We start from the raw sequence: 20,333 nt of genomic DNA on the forward strand, positions 1-20,333 counted from the left end.
GGAGACCCCCTGGGGGACACACATGGGGGACAGCGGTGGCACCAGCAGGGTGGGGGATGCCACATGGCCATGTGTGTGTGTGTCCCCCCCCCCCCCCGCTGTGTCCCCATGACGGGGGGAGCCACCCCAGGGTGGTGACACCAACGGGTGACGTGGGCCCCATTTCCTCTGGGGCCGCACAGCGGGTGCAGGTCCCTCGGAGGGAGGGTGACACGGCGGGTGACACAGCGGGTGACAAGCCAGGGTGGCCCATGGGGGACGGTGTCTTCGCCCTGGCAGGGCCCTGGCCACCACTGCCCCCCCCCCGGACCCCCCCGGGTGCCACCACCCCCCTGTCGACGTGGCGGCGGCGACGCTGGGGGGGGGTCTTGGGGACAGTGGGTGTTGGGGACATTGGTGGCCCTGGCACTGGTGGCAGTGGCGGTGCAAGGCTGGGTGCTGGCAGGGGTCCGGGGGGAGCTGCAGAGGGTGACGACACGGCTGCAGGTGAGAGGGGACATGGGGGGGGAGGGGACACATTGGGGACACGGGGGATTTGGGGACTGGGGGGATGGGGACAGTGTGGGGACACTGATGGGGACAGTGGGTGACACATGGGAGGGGGCTGTGGTGGTTCACACGCGTGTGCGAGTCCCTGTGTGCCCCCTTGTGTGTCCCCATGTCCCCCTCTCCTGTCCCCCTGTGTCACCCCGGGGGTGGCCCCGGGGACTGCTGTGTCCCCGCGTGTCCCCTCGTGTGTTCCCAGGTGTGTCCCCTCATGTCCCCGTGTGGTCCTGGTTGTCCCCGTGTGCCCTCGTGTCCCTGTCCAGCCTCGCATCCCCGTGTCCCTGCGTGTCCCCTGACCCGTGGGGGTGTCCGCAGGTCAGTGGGGACCAGCCGCTGTCGGAGAAGGTGCTGCAAGGTGGGTCCCCAAAACTGGGTCCTGGGGACATGGGGGCCACCACCCTGGCGACATGGGACCCCCAGCCCCCAGCCCTAGGGATGAGGGTGCCACCACCCTGGGGACATGGGTGTCACCAACCCAGGGTCAGGAAACACCCCCCACACCCTGGGGACCTGGATGCCACCACCTTGGGGACATGGGTGCCACCACCCTGGGGACATAGATGCCGCTAGCCCAGGGCTGTGGGACACCCCCCTGCCACCCTGGGGACCTGGATGCCACCACCTTGGGGACATGGGTGCCACCACCCTGGGGACATAGATGCCGCTAGCCCAGGGCTGTGGGACACCCCCCTGCCACCCTGGGGACCTGGATGCCACCAGCCCAGGGCCGTGGGACCCCCACCCTGGGGACATGAGTGCCACCACCCTGGGGACACCAGACCTCACCCTCTGCCCGGGCTCCCTTTGCAGACCCCCCCCCCAGCTAAGAAGCCGGCGGCTCATCTCATCGGTAAGGGGGGTGGGGGGTGGGGATCCCCCCAACCTCGGGGGTGGGGGTGGGGGGTCCCCAACCTCGCGGGGGGTGTGGCCCAGGTGCGGGGGGTCCCTCTGGGGGGGGGGGGCGGGGGGGTGTCCACCGGGGGGGCGAGGTAGGGGCTGGGTGTGTGGGTTCCCCTTACCTACAGGGGGTGCTGGCAGGTTTGGGCGCTCAGCACCCAGGGTGTCGGGGTCCCCCTATAGATGGGGGGGTGCTGGCAGGCTGGGGCTGCCCAGCACCCTCAACCACCCATATCCCCCTAACCCCCCCCCTCTCTCCTCTTCCCCCCCTCCCCCCCCCAGCCGATGCCACCATCTCATCCCAAGCCAACGGGTCCCTTCGGTGGGACCCCACCAAGGCGTGGGCCTTCCTGCGGGGGCTGGGCTACCAGGGGGGGTCCCTCGTTTGCCACCAGCCGGGGCTCTACTTCGTGTACGCCAAGGTGCAGCTGGGGGCCCCCGCGTGCCCCGCGCCCGCCGCCACCCTCCACGGCATCCACAAGCGGACCCCCCGGTACCCTGGGATCTTGGACCTCCTGGTCAATAAGGTGGTTTATTGTCCCCAAAGCCGGGGGGGTCCCTGGGCCCGGCACAGTTTTTTTGGGGGGGCTGGTGAGGCTGGAGAGGGGGGACGAGGTTTTCACGCGGGTGCAAGCCCCCCAGCTGGTGAGGGCAGTGGATGGATCCCGGTCTTATTTCGGGATGTTTATGGTGTGATTTGGGAGGGGAGGGGGGGGTATGGGGGATTGGGGGGGGGGCTGTGGCGGGGGGGGGAATTCTCCGGTGGCTCGTATAGGGTTGTGCGTGGGGTGGAAGTGGGCTGATGACACCCCAACCTGATCCATCGGGATGCCTGGGATTACCGTTGGAAGCCTGCTGGGATCCCCTTGATCCCTCCTGGCATCCCTGAGGGCCATGGCTTGGGGGTTGGGGTGGGGATTCTCCGGTGGCTCGTATAGGGTTGTGCGTGGGGTGGCAGTGGGCTGATGACACCCCACCCTCCACCCCAACCTGATCCATCGGGATGCCTGGGATGATCTGCTGGGATCCCGTTTATCCCTTCTGGTAGCCCTGAGGGCCAGGACTGGGCAGAGGTGTGTGCATGCATATTGGTGTGGATTCTCCAGTGTCTCGTATAGGGTTGTGCACGGGGTGCTGATGACCTGGACCCTTCAGACCCCCAATCCTGACCCACCTGGAAGCCTCAGTCCCTCCCAAGAAGCCTGTGGGAGGCCCCTTTGACCACCCCCAAAGTCCCTGAGGCGCAGGACTGGGAAGAAGTGGGGATTCTCCGGTGGCTTGTATAAGGTTGTGCACAGGATGCTGATGACCTGGACCCTTCAGACCTGGACCCTGACCCACCTGGACCCATGGGTCCTTCTCTGCAGGACCCCCAAGACCCCACTCACCACTGCCCCCCCCCCCCTCCAAAATCCCTGAGGCTCTGGACTTGAGAGCAGTGGGGATTCTCCAGTGGCTCGTATAGGGTTGCACACAGGTGCAGCTAGTGCCTGCCCCCCTCCTGGAACCCTGGGACTCCTCTTTACCTATTTATTTGTCACGGGGGGGGTCACTCTGATATTCAGGGTGGGCTCCCCAAAACCCCTGATCTCCCCCCCCCCTAAAGTGGGGGACCCCCTGACACCCCACCCCCCCCAATCCTGAGCCAAAAATAAAAGCGAAGAGAAACTGCCAAGTGCCAGGATTTGACGGGGGGGGGGGAGGGGGAGCAAGGACAAATTGGGGGGGGGTGTGTCTGGGGTAAATTTGGGGGTCTGGGGTAGATTTGGAGCTGTCAGGGCAAATCTGGGGGTGCAGGGGCAAATCTAGGGGTCAAGGGGGGGAATGGGGTTCAGGAGGAATTTGGGGAGGGGGTGAAAGGCAAATCTGTGGGGATGAGGAGGTATTTGGGGGGGGGGAAGCCAAACCACCCACCCCCCCAAATCACCCAGTACCCTTTGCTCTTTGGAGTGGAGATTCTCTGCTGGCTACCATGAGGTTGTGCCCCTCCTTCCAGGGGTGGGGTGCAGGACTGGGGAGGGGGGAAAGGGGGGGGGGGGGGGCAACGGGTAATTGAGCCCCAGATTTATGTGTCGTGCCCCTCCCCTCCCCCAGGATCCCCTCCCCCTCCTCGTGCAAGAGGTGCACGGCCCTGGTGCGATCACCACGGGGAGGATTTCCTGCTGCTGGAGACCAGATGAGGCCATGGGGCTGGGGGGGGAGGAGGGGCCCGTGGACCTGGCGGGGGGGGGGGGGGGGGAAGCGCCGTGGGTGTTGCCCCCCCCCCCCCCCCCATTTTCCTCCAAGGGGCAGAGAAAGTGGGTCACGGGGCGGGGGAGGCGTGGTCTGCGTATGCACGTATGTTGGTGCACATATATGTGCATTTGCACGAGTGTGCATGCATACACGCACATGCAGCTGCATGCATCTTTGCATAACTATTTGCACACGCATGCACACGTACAGCTGCATGTGCGCTTCCACATGGGTGTGCATGCATAAATACATGCAGTTGCATGCACCGTTGCACACCTATTTGCACACACCCGTGCATGTACACACACGTGTGCATGGACTTGCACACGCATGCAGAGCTGTGCATGCACACGTGGCCCCCCTGGCGTCCAGGCCAGTGACACCCCTGGGGTCCCCCCGTTTTTGGGGGGCAATTAAGACCATTTTTGGGCACTCAGAATCATAAATAAATTTATTAAACAATAAATAAAGTGGCTCCAAGCGCCAGGTAATAATTTAGGGGGGGAGGGGATCCCCCGGCACCCCCCCCAGGCCGGCTGGGGGAGAAGAAGGGGGGCTGGGACCAGCAGGGACCCCCCCCATCTCTGGACATGGGGGTGTCCGTGGTCCCCAAAATAGGCGTCTGTGACATCCCTTGGTGTCCCCAAGTGTCCAGCACTAGGGTCCCCAAATGGCCGAGGGCCCTTGATGTCCCCAGCCCCCAGGCGGGGGGGTCTCCAGCCCCAAATAGTCAAGTATAGGGGGTCTATAATGTCCCTCGATGTCCTCAACCTCCAGGTCTTCAATGTCCCTTGATGTCCCCACACCTCCAGGCATGGAAGTCAACAGTGTCCCTTGATGTCCTCAACCTCCAGGTCTTCAGCATCCCTTGATGCTCCCAAATCTCCAGGCATGGAGTCCAACAGTGTCCCTTCATGTCCCCAACCTCCAGGCATGCAGGTGTCTCGAGACCCAGATCTCCAGGCATGGAGGCCAGCAGTGCCCCTTGATGTCCCCACACCTCCAGGTCTTCAACATCACTTGATGCTCCCAAATCTCCAGGTGTGGGCGTCAACAGTGCCCTTTGATGTCCCCACACCTCCAGGCATGGAGGCCAACAGTGTCCCTTGATGTCCCCAAATCCCTGGGTGTGGGGGTGTCTTGGGACCCAGATCTCCAGGCGTGGAGGCCAACAGTGTCCCCTGACATCCCCAACCTCCGACCAGCAGGCTGACCAGCCCCCAGCCCCACTCCTCACCCCCTGGCCACCCCCTGTCACCCCCCAGCGATACGCAACAACCCCACGAAGTTGCCCTCCCGCTCGTCCTGCGCCAGCTGCCATGTGTCCTCAGCCACATTCTTGTCCAGCGCCAGGCTCAGGACGTCCCCAGGTTGGAGCTGCCCAATGGCCTGGATCAATCCAGAACGTTCCGGGTTGGATCCTGCACCTCCGGCCAGCACCAGCGGGATGGCGAGCAACGGGCGCTGGGAGCCGGCGCGCCAGAGCTGGAGGGTGACAGTGCCGGGGGGACAGGTGGGCGCCGTGCAGGTGAGGGCGAACTGGCCGTAGAGGAGGTAGAGGCCACCTGCTGTCACCCGCAGCTTCCCCGCTGTCACCTGCACGTCCTCGCTGAGGAAGACGCCGCTGATGCCTTCCTCGTAGCGCCAGCTGGGTCCTGAGGGCAGCGCCAGCGAGCCTGGGGGGACAAGAGAGGGGACAAGAGGGTGGGGTGGGTGCTGCGGGTCGGGGGTGGGTGCTGCAGCCCGCCTCGGGGTCCCCAGGGCACGGCGGTGCACCCAGGGGGACCTGGGATGGCACCAGGGGAGCACAGGGATGGAGGATGCTCCGTGACACCCCAGGGATGGAGGATGCTCTGTGACACCCTGGGGACCACAGGGATGGAGGATGCTCCGTGACATCCTGGGGACCACAGGGATGGAGGATGTTCCGTGACAACCCAGGGACGGAGGATGCTCCGTGACACCCAGGGACCACAGGGATGGAGGATGCTCTGTGACATCCTGGGGACCACAGGAATGGAGGATGTTCTGTGACACCCCAGGGATGGAGGATGCTCTGTGACACCCTGGGGACCACAGGGATGGAGGATGCTCCGTGACACCCCAGGGATGGAGGATGCTCTGTGACACCCTGGGGACCACAGGGATGGAGGATGCTCCATGACATCCTGGGGACCACAGGGATGGAGGGTGTTCCATGACAACCCAGGGACGGAGGATGCTCCGTGACACCCTGGGGACCACAGGGATGGAGGATGCTCTGTGACATCCTGGGGACCACAGGAATGGAGGATGTTCCGTGACACCCCAGGGGTGGAGGATGCTCTGTGACACCCTGGGGACCACAGGGATGGAGGATGCTCCGTGACATCCTGGGGACCACAGGGATGGAGGATGTTCCATGACAACCCAGGGACAGAGGATGCTCCGTGACACCCTGGGGACCACAGGGATGGAGGATGCTCTGTGACATCCTGGGGACGGAGGATGCTCCGTGACACCCTGGGGACCACAGAGGCGGGAGGGACGCTCCATGACAACCTGGGGACACAGGATGCTTCGTGACACCCCGGGGACACTCCATGACGCCTCGGGGAGCCCGCGGCCGCACCGACACCCCCAGATGCTCCAGCCTTGGGCTGACGTTTCCTCTCCGAGGGCAGAAGGAGGAACCCGGGTGACATTTTCGAGATGACTGGCCAAGCCACCTCAGGCCGGGGTCCCCTCCCCCGTCCTCCCAGCGAGCCCCTCACCACGGCCTCGGGTCTGGGCACCCCCCTACCCCCTCCCAGCGAGCCCCTCACCCGTGGCCACAGGGCCGGGGGACTTACCAGCGCTCAGCAGCATGGTGGGCGGCCGTGGCAGCCTGTGAAGGAGAGGAAAGAGCGTCAGTGGGTGGAAGGACCCAAGTGTCCTTGTCCCCATGGGTGTCATGTCCCCGTCCCCCCACCCCCGGTGAAGGGGAAGTTGGGTGTCGCATCAGGATTTGGGGACTTTCCAGCACCCTGCTGGGTATTTTGGGGGGGTCCCCAGGGGGAGGGGTGACCCCTGGATTTGGGGGGTGTGTGTGTGATTTGGTGCCTTTGGAGTGGGAAACTGAGGCAGGGGAGGGGTCTGGTGCATCTGCCTCATCCCCCCCGGCGGGGGGGAGGGACACCCTGTGGGACCCCAGGGACAGGCGGAGGGGATGGGCACCCTGGGTGGATGGAGGGATGGACACCTGGAAGGATGGGGGGGAGGGGAGCCTGGGTGGGTGGCAACTGGGTGGGCAGGTGGGTGGGTGGACATCCAGAGGGATGGACAGATGGACACATAGGTGGATGGACATCCAGAGGGATGGATGGACACCTGGATGGATGGACACCCAGAGGGATGGACAGACACCTGGACGGATGGGTACCCAGAGGGATGGACATCCAGAGGGATGGCCAGATACCTGGACAGACAGACACTGGGGACAGCCAGGTGGGTGGGCCACCCAGACAGTGGGATGTCTGGACAGACAGACGTGTACACAGACACATGGACAGACGGACAGCCAGATGGATGGACACTTGGATGGACAAAAAATATGGACAGAGCCCTGGACTGATGGACAGCCAGAGGGATGGACAGACCCCTGGCCAAGAACACCCAGCTGGGTTAGAGACTGGAGGGACAGATGGACAACCGGACAACCAGGCACCCTGGCCAGAGGGACACCCAGCTGGATGAACACCCGGGCTGACGGGACAGACGGAAAGATGGACAACTGGACGGGACCCCCCTAGCTGAGCATCCCCCTGGATGGGGGCAGCCCAGGTGAGCAGACACACCTGGGGCACCAGGAGAGACGGACAGACACCAGGACAGATGGACAGATGGATGGACACCAGGACAACCAGGACAGATGAACGGACACCTGGACAGATGGACGGGCAGACACCAGGATGGACAGACACTTGGCCAACCGGACAGATGGATGGACACCTGGACAGATGGACAACTGGACAATCGGAAAAATGAACACCAGGACAGATGGATGGATGAACACCTGGACAGATGGACGGACGGACACTTGGGCGACTGGACAGATGGACACTAGGACAGACAGACGGACATTTGGGCAACCAGATGGATGGATGGATGGACACCAGGACAGATGGACGGACACCTGGATGACAGATGGACACCTGGACAACCATACAGATGGGCAACTGGACAGATGGATGGATGGACACCAGGACAGATGGATGGACGGACACTGGGATGACAGATGGACACCCAGACAACCAAACAGATGGACACATGGACACCAGGACAGATGGATGGATGGACACCTGGATGACAGATGGACACATGGACAACTGGATAGACGGATAGACACTTGGATGACAGATAGACGGACACCAGGACGGATGGACACCTGGACACCAGGACGGATGGACACCGGGACACCAGGACGGATGGACAGACACCAGGACACGGACCCCCCCCCGTGCCCACCTGCGGCGGGGCCCCCCCCGGCAGCGCCCCCAGCAGCGCGGCGGCGGCGGCGGCTCCGAGGGCGGCGGCTCCGAGGGCGGCGGCTCGAGCGCGGCCAGAAGCAGCAGGAGGCGGCGGCGGCCCCGGTCCCTGTCCCGGTCCCGGTCCTTGTCCCCGTCCCGGTCCCGCGGCAGCGGGGGGGCTTCGGGGTCGGCGAGCGGCGGCATCGCGGTGGGGGGAGGGGAGCGGCGGGGCCGCATTATAGAGGGACCGGGGGGGCGGGGCAGGGGGGGGCGGGGAGGGGCGGGGACGGGGAGGACCCCGGGGGGATCGGGGGTGGGGACAGACCGGGACGGGGAGGGGACAGACCGGCACCGGGGGGGGACCCCGGGGGGAGACACAGACCGGCACCGGGGGGGGACCCGGTGGCACCGGGGAGGGGACAGACCGGCACCCACCGGGGGGGGGGACGACCCGCTGGGACCGGGCGGGGGACACAGACCGGCACCGGAGGGGACCCGGTGGCACCGGGGGGGGGAACACACCGGCACCGGGGCGGGGGGGAGGTGGGGAGAGCCGGGGGGACACCGCGGGGAGGGGGGGGGAGCTGGGCTGGGGACTCAGGCTGTGTGTCCCCCCCCTCCTTGGGTGCCCCCCCGCGTGTGACGTCACGGCGGAGGGGAAGTGTCGCCCCGCCCCCCCCGGGGATTTCGCCTCCCCCCCCGTGACCGAGCCCCGGGGTTTCCTGCCGCGGAGCTGGAATTTCTGCCGGGGGGGGGCACGTACGGCACCGGGAAGGGATTTGGGGAACAGGCTGCTCCCCCCTCCCCAAGAGACCCCCCCCAGGGGAGACTCCCCCCATGTGAACTCCCCCGAAATGGGACGCCCCCCATGGGAGACCCCCCCTGTGGGAGACCCATGGGAGAGCACCCCCTTTGTTACACCCCCCCCGCCATGGGAAACACCCTGCCCCTAACCGACCCCCCCCAGTGAAATCCCATGAGAAGGGACCCCCATGGGAGACAAACCCCCATCGGAGACCCCCCCCACGGGAGACCCACCCCCCCCATGAGAGACCCCCTCCCCATAATGGCCTATGGGAGACCACCTCCTTTGTTATACCCCCACCCCCCGCCATGGGAGACCCCCCCCAGTAACTGAGCCCCCCCCGTGAAACCACATGAAATGGGACCCCCATAGGAGACACCCCCCCCCATGGGAGACCTCCCCCATGTGAAACATCCCCCATGGAAGACCCCCCCCCCACGTGAAACCCCAGGAAATGGGACCCCCATGGGAGACACCCCACCATGAGAGACCCCCCCACTAACTGAGCCCCCCGCCATGAAGCCCCTCGAAATGGGACCCTCATGGGAGACCCCCCCATGGGAGACACCCTCCCTGCCACTGTGAAACCGCCTGAAATGGGACCCTCATTGGTGGCCCCCCTCCATAGGAGACCCACCCGCTAGGTAAGCCCCCCCCCCCCCCCCCGTGAGACCCCCTGAAATCGGACCCCCACAGGAGACACCCCCCCACCTCCGGAGATCCCCCCCCAGCTGAGCCCCCTCCCCGTGAAACAGGACCCTCATTGGAGCCCCCCCATGACAGCCCCCCCCCATACGAAACCCCCCCGAAATGGGACCCCCATGGGAAACACCCCTCCATGGCCCCCCGGGAGTCCCCCCCCACCGCCAAGTGAGACCACCCTGTAACTCCCCCCCCGGGGGACTCCTTCCAGGCCCCGTCCTGCCCCTGGCCCCCGCCCCCTTGTCCCGGCCCCGCCCCTCCCCGCCAGGCGCCCAATCAACGCTCCCAGCTGCGCGGCGGCGCGCGGAGGAGTGACGTCAGAGCGCCCGCCGGATGAGGGGGGCGGGTACCGGAAACCGCGTCACGTGACTGAGGCGGTGGCACGCGGGGGCCGCGGACCCCCCACCCCCCAGGCGGTACCGCGGGGGGGGCGTAACCGGGGGCGGGGCTTGTGGGGGCGGGGCCGCCAGGTGTGGGGCGTGGCTGCGAGGCGCGGTGCTTCCGGGAAGGGCAGGTGGCTGCGGGACGGGGGGGCTGACCCCGCGCCCCCGGGGGTGGGGCACGGGGCTGGGGGAACCCCGGGGGGGGTCACGGGGCTGGGGGAGGGGCGTGGTCGTGGGAACAGGAGGGGTCTCGAGGGGAGGAGCGTGGGAATGGAGGGACCCCCCCGGGGGGGGGGGGCGGGTGTGGGACAGGGGGGCCACCCTGGGGGGGGGCAGGGTCTTGGGGGGGTCATGAAGGGGGGGGTGCATGGGGTCTGGGGGCGGCAGAGTAATGGGGGGCCCTGAGTGAGGAGTGGGTTGGGGGGGGGTGTGTGTCCCTGGGGTGTCACAGGCACGGGGGGGGGGACGGGCAGTAAGGACAGAGGTGGCTGCAGTGACAATCAGGACACGGGTGGCCGCAGGGGGGGGAGAGGGGGACAGCGGGGGGGCGGAGGGGGGGGGGGGGGCAGTTGGGACAGGGTGGTCCTAGGGGCAGGGCAGCTGGGTCAGGGTAGCCCTGGAGGGGGGGGGGCAGCAAGGACAGGGTGGCCCTGGGGGAGGGGGGCAGCTGGGTCAGGGTGGCCCTTGGGGGGGGGGGGGGGGGGGGTTGGCCCTCGGTGGGGGGAGGGCAGCTGGGTCAGGGTAGCCCTGGAGGGGGGGGGCAGCAAGGACAGGGTGGCCCTGGGGGAGGGGGCAGCTGGGTCAGGGTGGCCCTTGGGGGGGGGAGGGGGGGGGGTTGGCCCTCGGTGGGGGCAGGGCAGCTGGGTCAGGGTAGCCCTGGAGGGGGGGGCAGCAAGGACAGGGTGGCCCTGGGGGAGGGGGCAGCTGGGTCAGGGGTGGCCCTTGGGGGGGGGGGGGGGTTTGGCCCTGGGTGGGGGGAGGGCAGCTGGGTCAGGGTGGTCCTTGGGGGGGGGCAGCAGGGACAGGGTGGCCCTGGCGGGGTGGGGGGGGCAGCAGGGACAATGTGGCCATGGGGGGGGGACACAGCAGCCCTGGGGGGCAGGGGCACCGCAGAATCCCCCAAAGTAGGTTATTTGGCCCAATTTGTGCCATTTTTGCCCCATTCCATCTTTTTTTAAGCCACAGAAGGGGGAAGTTGGATTTAAGGAAAAAATCTGGCGCCTGGAGCAGCTCCGGGCCTGGGAAGTGGCTGAAGCCAGGATTTAATACCCCATCCCCCACCCCCCACCCCCCAGGTCCTTATGCCCCTGCCAAGAGTCACCCCAGACTGATGCCCTCCTCATTAGGTGCTAATTATGCAAATGAGCTGGCACTAGGGCTGACCCGGCTCTGGGTGCAGTTAAACTGGTTTTAATTATCCGGGTTTTGGCTGAACCGGGTCTAATTAAACCAGGGTTGATTAAAAGGGGGTTCGCTGGGGTCAATTAAACCGGATTCAATTAAACAGGGTTCACTGAGGTCAATTAAACTGGGCCCAGTTTAAAAGGTTCAATTAAACTGGGTTCACTTTATTGGGGTCAATTAAACCGGGTTCCATGAAACAAGGTTCAATTAAACCAGGTTCAGTTTATCAGGTTCAATTAAACTGGGTTCAATTAATCGGGGTTCACTGTGGTCAATTAAACCAGGTCCAATTCACCAGTTCAATTAAACTGGTTCACTTTATTAGGGTCGATGAAACCGGGGTTCCATGAAACAGCATTCAATTAATCGGGATCAATTAATGTGGGTTCAGGTTTGCAGCTTCAATTAAACGGGATTCAGTTAATCGGGGTTCACTGGGGTCAATTAAACTGTCTCCAATTCACCAGTTTAAATTAAACTGGATTCAGTTTCTCAGGTCAATTAAACTGGGTTCAATTAAATTGAGCACCATTAAACCAGGTTCAATTAAACCAAACTTCATTAAACTGGGTTCAATTAAACTGAGCTCCATTAAACTGGGTTTGATTAAAACCATGTTCAGTTCATTGCGGTCGGTTAATCTGCGGTCGGTTAATCCGGGTTCAGTTAATCCAGGTCAGTTAATCCGGGTTTGGTGAATCCAGGTTTGGTTAATCCGGGGTTGGTTAATCCAGGTTTGGTTAATCCGGGGTTGGTTAGTCTGGGGTTTGGTTAATCCAGGTCAGTTAATCCGGGGTTGGTTAATCCCGGTTTGGTTAATCCAGGTCAGTTAATCGGGGTTTGGTTAATCCAGGTTTGGTTAATCCAGGTCAGTTAATCCGGGGTTGGTTAATCCCGGTTTGGTTAATCCAGGTCAGTTAATCGGGGTTTGGTTAATCCAGGTTTGGTTAATCCAGGTCAGTTAATCCGGGTTCGGTGAATCTGGGTTTGGTTAATCCAGGTCAGTTAATCCGGGGGTCAGTTAATCCAGGTTTGGTTAATCCAGGTCAGTTAATCTGGGTTTGGTTAATCCAGGTTAGTTAATACGGGGTCAGTTAATCCAATTTGGTTAATCCGGGGGTCGGTTAATCCAGGTTTTGGTTAATCCAGGGTCAGTTAATCTGGGTTTGGTTAATCCAGGTTAGTTAATACGGGGTCAGTTAATCCAATTTGGTTAATCCGGGGTCGGCTAATCCAGGTTTGGTTAATCCAGGTTAGTTAATCTGGGTTCAGTTAATCCGGGGTTGGTTAATCCAGGTCACTTAATTTGGGTGTAGTGAATCCGGGTTCGGTTAATCCAGGTCAGTTAATATGGGGGTCGGTTAATCCAGGTTCAGTTAATCTGGGTTCCGTTAATCCAGGTCAGTTAATCTAGGTTTGGTTAATCCAGGTCAGTTAATCCAAGTTCGGTTAATATGGGGTTTGGTTAATCCAGGTTCAGTTAATCCGGGGTCGGTTAATCCGAGTTGGTTAATCCGGGGGGTTGATTATCCATCGTTGGTTAATCGGGGGTTGGTTAATCCGGGGTCAGTTATTCCGGGTTTGGTTAATCCGGGTTTGGTTAATCCGGGTCGGCTCACCGCCGCCACCCCCAGGGCCACCCCGGCGTTTGGTGCCGGTGCCGCCGCGGTGCCATGCCGCGTCCCCCGCCACCCCCACCCTCTCTCACCGTTGTCGCTTTGGTTCCTTCCCCCCATCCTGGCCCCGTCCTCCAGCTCCCGGCATCCCCATGGATCTCCTTGCCGGCATCGCCTGCGCCTGCACTGGGCTCCTGGCAGCGCTGGCGGCGGCGCTGCTGCTGGTGGCGCATCGCTTGGGGCTCCTCTACCAGCTCTGGCACAAGGTAGGGTGACATGGGTGATACGGGTGACATCACCACCATTTTACCAAAAACCCACCGAATTTGGAGCTGATGGCTCGGCGTAGGGACGGTGATGCTGCGTGCGTCCCTCCCTGGTGACCTCCTCCCCCTCCAGGTGGACCCCCGCAGCCCCCGGCACGGTGGGGAGTTGGTGGCGGAGGTGCTGAAGGCACACGGTGTCCGCTTCCTCTTCGCCTTGGCTGGTGGCCACATCTCCCCCATCCTGGTGGCCAGCGAGAAGGTGGGCATCCGTGTGGTGGACACCCGGCATGAGGCCACCGCCGTCTTTGCTGCCGACGCCGTCTCCAGGCTCTCGGGTGCGGATACGGAGCAGGGATCCCATGGCCAACACCTTCCCTTGACCCAACGGATGGAGGGTTTTGGGGTGTCCCACTTTGAGGGGGTCCTGGGTTGAGTGAAGAAGGGTTCAAACACTCTTCGTGGTGGGTTTTGTCACCTTTTGTCACCCCCCAGGAGATAATTTGGCAGGTCCAGTGAGGATTGGGCAAGGAGAAGGTGACCCCATGGCCAACATCTTCCCTTGACCCAACGGATGGAGGGTTTTGGGGTGCCCCATCTTGCGGGGGTCCCGGTTGGGCCAGGAAGGGTTCAAAAGATGTTGTGGGTGCCCAAGGTCCTTCCATGGTGGGTTTTGTCACCGTATGTCACCCCCAGGAGCTAATTCCACCACTTGGGTGCCATCAAGATGAGCAACCAAGCATCCCCTGAACCTCCAACCAAAAACCGGGGTGCAGAGGGGGACCCTCCCCCACCTCTCACCACCCATCCCCCCCATTTCCCTGCAGGTCGCATCGGCGTCGCCGCTGTCACCGCTGGTCCCGGCGTCACCAACACAGTGACGGCCATCAAGAACGCCCAGATGGCTGAGTCACCGGTGCTGCTCATCGGGGGGAGCAGCCGCCTCGCTGCAGAAGGTGGGGGGACCCCCCCTTAAATCCCTCTCAGCCCCATTTTTGGGGGGGAAATTCCTCCTTTTTGGGGTTCGAAGCTGATTTTTGCTCATCTCTGCAGGGTCGGGGAGCGCTGCAGGACATCGACCAACTCTCGCTCTTCAGGACACTGTGCAAGGCGTGTGTCACGGCACGTACCGTCCGCGCCATCGTCCCCACCCTCCGCGCGTGCCATCGCTACCGCGCAGTCGGGGACCCCCGGTACAAAATTCGGGGGGGGGGGGGGGCGGGGGCACCCCAAAACTACCTCCAGAACATTGAGATTTGGGGTTTTGGTGGGGTTTTGCCCTGCCACGGGTCAATGGTGTGGTTTGTTGGGGGGGGGGGTGGGGGTGCTGGTGTTTGAAGGGGGGGTTGAACCCCAAAAGTGGTTTTGGGGTGATATTGGGGGTCTTCTTCTGGGGTGTGTCCTCCCCCCCCCCCCCCCCAAATTTAGGACCCGTCTTCGTGGAGCTGCCCATCGACGTGCTCTACCCCTTCCACGTGGTGGAGAAGGAAATCGGTGGCACCAAAAGCGCCCGGGGGCTGCGGGGGAAGGCGGTGCAGTGGTGAGCAGAGACACCCCCCAACCCCCCCACCCCCCCTTCCCCCAGCACCCCAAAAGGGTCCAGCACCCCCAATTCCACCCCACCCCGTAGGTACCTCCAGAGCTACATCCGTAACCTCTTCGCGGGAGCCTGGGAACCCCGGGGATGTGACCCCCCTGCCCGTGCGGGTGCCGCTGGCCACCGAGGATGAGGTGCGGTCTGGGGGGGGACACCCCCCCCCACACACATGGAATGAGGGGTTTGGGGGTGTCTGGGGGCGGTTGGGGTTGGTTGAGGTGGGTTTTGGGGTTGAACTGGGTTGGGTTGGGGCTGAACTGAGCTGGGTTGGGGTTGAACTGGGCTGGTTTGGGGGCTCAGCTGAGCCAGTTCTGGGGCTAAACTGGGCCAGTTTGGGGCTAAACTGGGCCAGTTTGGGGCTAAACTGGGCCAGTTTGGGGTTAAACTGGGCTGGTTTGGGGGCTGAGGTGAGCCAGTTTTGGGGTTAAACTGGGTTGGTTTGGGGGCTCAGCTGAGCCAGTTTTGGGGTTAAACTGGGCCAGTTTGGGGGCTCAGCTGAGCCAGTTTTGGGGTTCAGCTGGGCTGGTTTGGGGGGTTAAACTGGGCTGGTTTGGGGGGGCTCATCTGAGCCAGTTCTGGGGTTCAGCTGGGCTGGTTTGGGGGCTGAGGTGAGCCAGTTCTGGGGCTAAACTGGGCTGGTTTGGGGGGTTAAACTGGGCTGGTTTGGGGGCTCAGCTGAGCCAGTTTTGGGGTTCAACTGGGCCAGTTTGGGGTTCAACTGGGCTGGTTTGGGGGCTGAGGTGAGCCAGTTTTGGGGTTCAACTGGGCTGGTTTGGGGGGTTAAACTGGGCTGGTTTGGGGGCTCAGCTGAGCCAGTTCTGGGGTTCAGCTGGGCTGGGTTTTGTGGTTAAACTGGGCCAGTTTGGGGGGGTTAAACTGGACAGGTCTGGGGTTAAACTGGGCTGGTTTGGGGTTGAACTGGGCTGCGACTGACCGCGGTGTTTTGCTCCCAGGTGCAGCGCTGCGCGGAACTGGTGAGCCGAGCCACGAGGCCACTGGTGCTGGTGGGCAGCCAGGCCATGCTGCCGCCCACGCCAGCGGAGGAGCTGTGGTGAGATGGACTGGTCTGGGGGTGGGTGGACTGGTTTGGGGACGGGTGAACTGGTTTGGGGACGGGCGAACCGGTCTGGGGACAGTGGAGCCAATTTGGGGGGCACTGAACTGGAGTGGGGAGGGATGGACCAGTTTGGGGACAGTTGAGCTGGGTTTTGGGGGCAGATGAAGTGGTTTGGGGGACTGTTGAACTGGTTTGGGGACAGTTGAACTGGTCTGGGGATGGATGGGAGCCAGTTTGGGGGCTGCTGAGCTGGTGTGGGGATGGATTAGACCAGTTTGGGGATGGATGGACCAGTTTGGGGGGTGTTGAGCTGGGTTTGGGGATGGATCAGCCAGTTTGGGGTCTGGTGAGCTGGACTGGGGACAGTTGAACTGGTCTGGGGATGGTGGAACCAGTTTGGGCGCTGCTGAGCTGGTCTGGGGATGGATGAACTGGTTTGGGACAGTTGAGCCGGGTTTGGGGACAGATCAGCCAATTTGGGGACGGGTGAACTGGTCTGGGAATGGGTGAACTGGTCTGGGGATGGTGGAGCCAGTTTGAGGCTGGATGGACCGGTTTGGGGGCTGCTGAGCTGGGTCTGGGGATGGATGAACTGGTTTGGGGACAGTTGAGCTGCGTTTGGGGACAGATCAGCCAATTTGGGGACGGGTGAACTGGTCTGGGAATGGGTGAACTGGTCTGGGGATGGTGGAGCCAGTTTGAGGCTGGATGGACCGGTTTGGGGGCTGCTGAGCTGGTCTGGGGATGGATGAACTGGTTTGGGGACAGTTGAGCTGCGTTTGGGGACAGATCAACCAGTTTGGGGACAGGTGAATGGTCTGGGGACAAATCAGGCAATTTTTGGTCAGCCGAGCTGCTTTGGGCATGGATCAGCCACTTTGGGGAGGGATGAGTCAGATTTGAGCTTTTGGGGTGAAACAGCCAGTTTTTGGGGCCCTGAAGGAGCCATTTTTGGGGCGAAACTGAGCCAGTTTGGGGGCCCAGAATAAACCATTTTTGGGGGCCCTGAATGAGCCAGTTTTTGGGGTGAAATAACCAGTTTAGGGCCTTGACTGAGCCAGGTTTTGGGGCAAAACTGATCCAGTTTGGGGGCCCTGAATGAGCCATTATTGGCGAAAACTGAGCCAGTCTGGGGCCCAGAACGAACCAGTTTGGGTCCCTGAGTGAGCCAATTTTTGGGGGCGAACCTGAGCCAGTTTGGTGCCCTGACTGAGCCAGTTTTTGGGGCAAAACTGAACCAGTTATGGGCCCTGAATGAGCCAGTTTTGGGGCGAAACTGAGCCAGGTTGGGGCCTTGCTAGAGCCATTTTTGGGGTGAAACTGAGCCAGTTTGGGGCCCTGAATGAGCCAATTTTTGGGGCGAACGTGTGAGCCTGTTTGCCCCCCCCGCCCCAAAGTGGTTTTGGGGCCAAACACCGTTGTTTTGGTGCCATTTTGGGCCCCCACTGATGCCCTCCCCCCCAGCGCGGCGCTGGAAGCTCTGGGCATCCCCTGCTACTTGGGGGGGGCAGCACGGGGGCTTCTCCCCCCTGGCAGCCCCCTCCTCCTGCGCCAGAACCGCCGCGACGCGCTGCGGGACGCCGACATGGTGCTGCTGGCAGGTACTGGGGTGGGGGGCGATGGGGGCACCAGCGGCATCCCCGTGTCCCCGTCCCCCTCATGATGCGCCCCGCCCCCCCCCCCCTCCCCCCCACCCTGCCCCATGTCCCCCAGGTGCCGTCTGTGATTTCCGTCTGTCCTACGGGCGTGTGTGTTGGGGCGCGGCGCCGCCATCGTGGCCGTTAACCGGGACCGGGGGGCAGCTGCTCCGCAACGCCGACGTCTTCTGGGAGCCCCGGCTCGCGGTGCAAGGTGGGACCCCTGCCCAGGGTGGGGGGGGGGGGATGTGGGGGGTGGAGGGGTGATGTGTGGGTTGAGGTAGGGAGGGTGATGTGGGGGGGGATGATGGGGGGATGAGTGGGGGGTGATGGGGGGTGATGTGTGGGGCGTGATGTGGGGGTTGTAATGTTGGGGGGGTGATGTGGGGGGGGGTGAGGGGTGATGTAGGGGGGGTGGGGGGTGATGGGTGGGGGGGTTGATGGGTGGGGGGGGGGCATGGGGTGTGATGTCGGGGGGGCGTGGGGGGCAATGTGTGGGGCGCGACATGTAGGGCGTCTGGGCAGGCGACGTGGGCCTCGTTCGTGGTGCGGCTGGCGCGGAGCCTGCGTGGTTACCGGTGCCCCGAGCCCTGGCTGCAGCGGCTGCGCGAGGCCGAGCAGGAAAAGGAGCAGGCGAATCGGTGAGCGGGGACGGGGACCAGGATGGGGACAGGGGTGGGAATGGGGACAGGGATGGGGACAGGAACCAGGATGGGGAAGGGGACAGGGAGGATCATGGGGACAAGCATGGGGACAGGGATGGGAATGGGGACAGGGAACAGGGATGGGCACAAGAGCAGGAACTGGGATGGGGACCGGGATGGGCATGGGAACCGGGATTGGGATGGGGGACAGGAACCGGGATGGGGACTGAGAATGGGACAGGGATTGGGATGGGGGACCGGGATGAGGACAGGGACCAGGATGGGCACAGGGACTGGCATGGGGACCAGGATGGGGACAGGGATGGGGACCAGGACCAGGATGGGGACCAGGACCGGGATGGGGGACAGTGACCAGGATAGGGACAGGGATGGGGCTGGGGGGCCGGGCTGGGGGCCGGGAGGGCCATGGATCTGGGCCTGGTTTGGGCTGTGCCGTGCGTGTCCTGGCCCTTCCCAGTTTGCTGGGACTCCCCATTCCCACTTTGGCGGATCCCAACCCCTTTCCCGCTGGGCTGGGGGCCACCCCTATTCCGGGGCTCCCACCTACCCCCTTCCCTGCCCGGGTGGGGGGGTCTCCCCCCTAGGGAGAAGGCGGCGACCCCCCCCCCCTGCACCACCTGAACCCCCTGGAGCTGCTGCAGCACCTGGACGCGCTGCTGCCCCCCGAGAGCATCCTGGTGGCTGACGGGGGGGACTTCGTGGGCACTGCCGCCTACATCGTCCGTCCCCGACGTCCCCTCTCCTGGCTGGACCCCGGTGAGACTCCCCTGGACCCCCCCCCCTCCCCCCGGGACACTGTCACCGGAGCGGAGGGGACACAAAGGTGACACCCCCCAACTGTTGTCGCCGCAGGAGCTTTTTGGCACGTTGGGAGTCGGTGGCGGCTTCGCGCTGGGTGCCAAGCTCTGCCGTCCCCACGCGGAGGTACAGCGCTGCGGTGGCCCCTGGGGACACCAGGCACCCGTGTCACCCTGACTGATGGTGGTTGTCCCCTCCCTGCCACCAGGTTTGGGTCCTCTACGGTGACGGTTCGCTGGGTTACAGCTTGATGGAGTTCGACACCTTCATGCGGCACAAGGTCGGTGGGCGCTGAAAATGGGGGGAGGGGGAGGGGGAATAGGGGCTTGTCCCCAACCCAGGGTGGCACTGAGGCGCGGCGGCCGTGTCCTTTGTCACCTGCAGACGCCGGTCATCGCACTGGTGGGCAACGACGCATGCTGGAGCCAGATTGCCCGCGAGCAGGTGGCCCCTGCTGGGCAGCAACGTGGCGTGTGGCCTCGAGTACCTGGGTGAGCGCTGCCCCCCCCACGTTGTCCCCAAATTTGGGGACACGGAGGTGACTCAGAGTCATCTGAGGGTCGATTGAGCCCTGCCTGGTGGCATCAGGGCCCTCTGGGGCAGATTAAACCATGGCTGGTGGCTTCATGTCACCCTTGGGTGAACTGAGGCCATGCCTGGTGTCACCAGGTCACCACGGATCAGGCCATGCCTGGTGGCACCGTGTCACCCTGGGGAGGATCAGGCCATGCCAGGTGGCACCATGTCACCCCAGTATTGACATCCCCAGGGAGGTGACAGGGGATGACACTGTCCCCCTCCCTGCAGACTACCACGCGGTGGCTGAAGCTCTGGGGGGCAAAGGCTTCCTGGTGGGCCGCCCGGACCGTGAGCGGCTGGACACCGTCCTCCGTGCCGCGCAGGATGCGTGCCGCCAGGGCCGCCCCGTCCTCGTCAATGCCCTCATCGGCAAGACCGACTTCCGCGATGGCTCCATCTCCGTCTAGCGATGCTGTCCCCAGAATGTCCCCAACAGGTGGGGACAAAGTGGGGGTGGGGTGACACCGGTGCTGTGCACCCAACCCAGGGGACAACCATGTCCCCACCCGCCCCCCCGGCAATAAAGCAGCATCGCTTACCCACCCCCCGCCATCCTGTGCCATCCGTTTAGGTGCCACCACCCTGGGGACCCCCCAAGTGACATTACGGGGACTGTCACACACACACACACCCCCACCCGTCGAGACAACGTCACGCCAGCT

At 63.6% G+C, this 20,333-nt stretch overlaps 3 protein-coding genes across 4 annotated transcripts; 2 read left to right on the forward strand and 1 right to left on the reverse strand.

Moving 5' to 3' along the window:
• Positions 1-668: 668 nt before the first annotated feature.
• Positions 669-3,114, forward strand: LOC129783238 (lymphotoxin-alpha-like). The gene is made up of 3 exons (XM_055793154.1): positions 669-901; positions 1,357-1,396; positions 1,726-3,114. The coding sequence occupies exons 1-3, from the start codon at positions 758-760 to the stop codon at positions 2,244-2,246; spliced, it is 705 nt and encodes a 234-aa protein (XP_055649129.1). The 5' UTR covers positions 669-757; the 3' UTR covers positions 2,247-3,114.
• A 1,000-nt stretch (positions 3,115-4,114) lies between these two features.
• LOC114011753 (uncharacterized) lies at positions 4,115-8,417 on the reverse strand. 2 transcript variants are annotated; one of them, XR_008745183.1, is made up of 4 exons: positions 8,164-8,417; positions 6,510-6,544; positions 4,679-5,354; positions 4,115-4,603 (listed from the first exon to the last, which is right to left on the reverse strand). XR_008745183.1 is itself a non-coding variant. In XM_055793175.1 (3 exons), the coding sequence occupies exons 1-3, from the start codon at positions 8,400-8,402 to the stop codon at positions 4,933-4,935; spliced, it is 696 nt and encodes a 231-aa protein (XP_055649150.1). In that variant the 5' UTR covers positions 8,403-8,417; the 3' UTR covers positions 4,115-4,932. The 2 variants fall into 2 exon arrangements, 1 of the variants encoding a protein (XP_055649150.1); XM_055793175.1 differs by having other exon boundaries at positions 4,115-5,354.
• A 2,708-nt stretch (positions 8,418-11,125) lies between these two features.
• On the forward strand, positions 11,126-20,213 carry ILVBL (ilvB acetolactate synthase like). The gene is given in 24 exon segments (XM_055793153.1): positions 11,126-11,401; positions 13,214-13,341; positions 13,475-13,676; positions 14,166-14,266; positions 14,268-14,294; positions 14,392-14,496; positions 14,498-14,531; positions 14,767-14,878; positions 14,969-15,020; positions 15,022-15,069; positions 15,889-15,986; positions 17,457-17,593; positions 17,706-17,740; positions 17,743-17,787; positions 17,789-17,843; positions 18,155-18,165; positions 18,167-18,270; positions 18,879-18,894; positions 18,897-19,053; positions 19,151-19,218; positions 19,301-19,372; positions 19,477-19,542; positions 19,544-19,583; positions 19,900-20,213. Coding segments are annotated over 24 exon segments (1,908 nt in total). The 5' UTR covers positions 11,126-11,385; the 3' UTR covers positions 20,079-20,213.
• The last annotated feature ends 120 nt before the right edge of the window (positions 20,214-20,333 follow it).

This window comes from Falco peregrinus (genome assembly GCF_023634155.1).
Source record: "Falco peregrinus isolate bFalPer1 chromosome 12 unlocalized genomic scaffold, bFalPer1.pri SUPER_12_unloc_1, whole genome shotgun sequence".
Lineage (NCBI taxonomy): Eukaryota > Metazoa > Chordata > Aves > Falconiformes > Falconidae > Falco > Falco peregrinus.

Coding starts and splice junctions, on each gene's coding strand:
- LOC129783238 (XM_055793154.1), top strand. CDS start 758: ATGTCCCCGTGTGGTCCTGGTTGTCCCCGTGTGCCCTCGTGTCCCTGT. Junction 902..1,356: donor GTCGGAGAAGGTGCTGCAAG/GTGGGTCCCCAA, acceptor CTCCCTTTGCAG/ACCCCCCCCCCAGCTAAGAA. Junction 1,397..1,725: donor GCCGGCGGCTCATCTCATCG/GTAAGGGGGGTG, acceptor TCCCCCCCCCAG/CCGATGCCACCATCTCATCC.
- LOC114011753 (XM_055793175.1), bottom strand. CDS start 8,402: ATGCGGCCCCGCCGCTCCCCTCCCCCCACCGCGATGCCGCCGCTCGCC. Junction 6,545..8,163: donor CGGGGGGGGCCCCGCCGCAG/GTGGGCACGGGG, acceptor TCTCCTTCACAG/GCTGCCACGGCCGCCCACCA. Junction 5,355..6,509: donor CACCATGCTGCTGAGCGCTG/GTAAGTCCCCCG, acceptor TTGTCCCCCCAG/GCTCGCTGGCGCTGCCCTCA.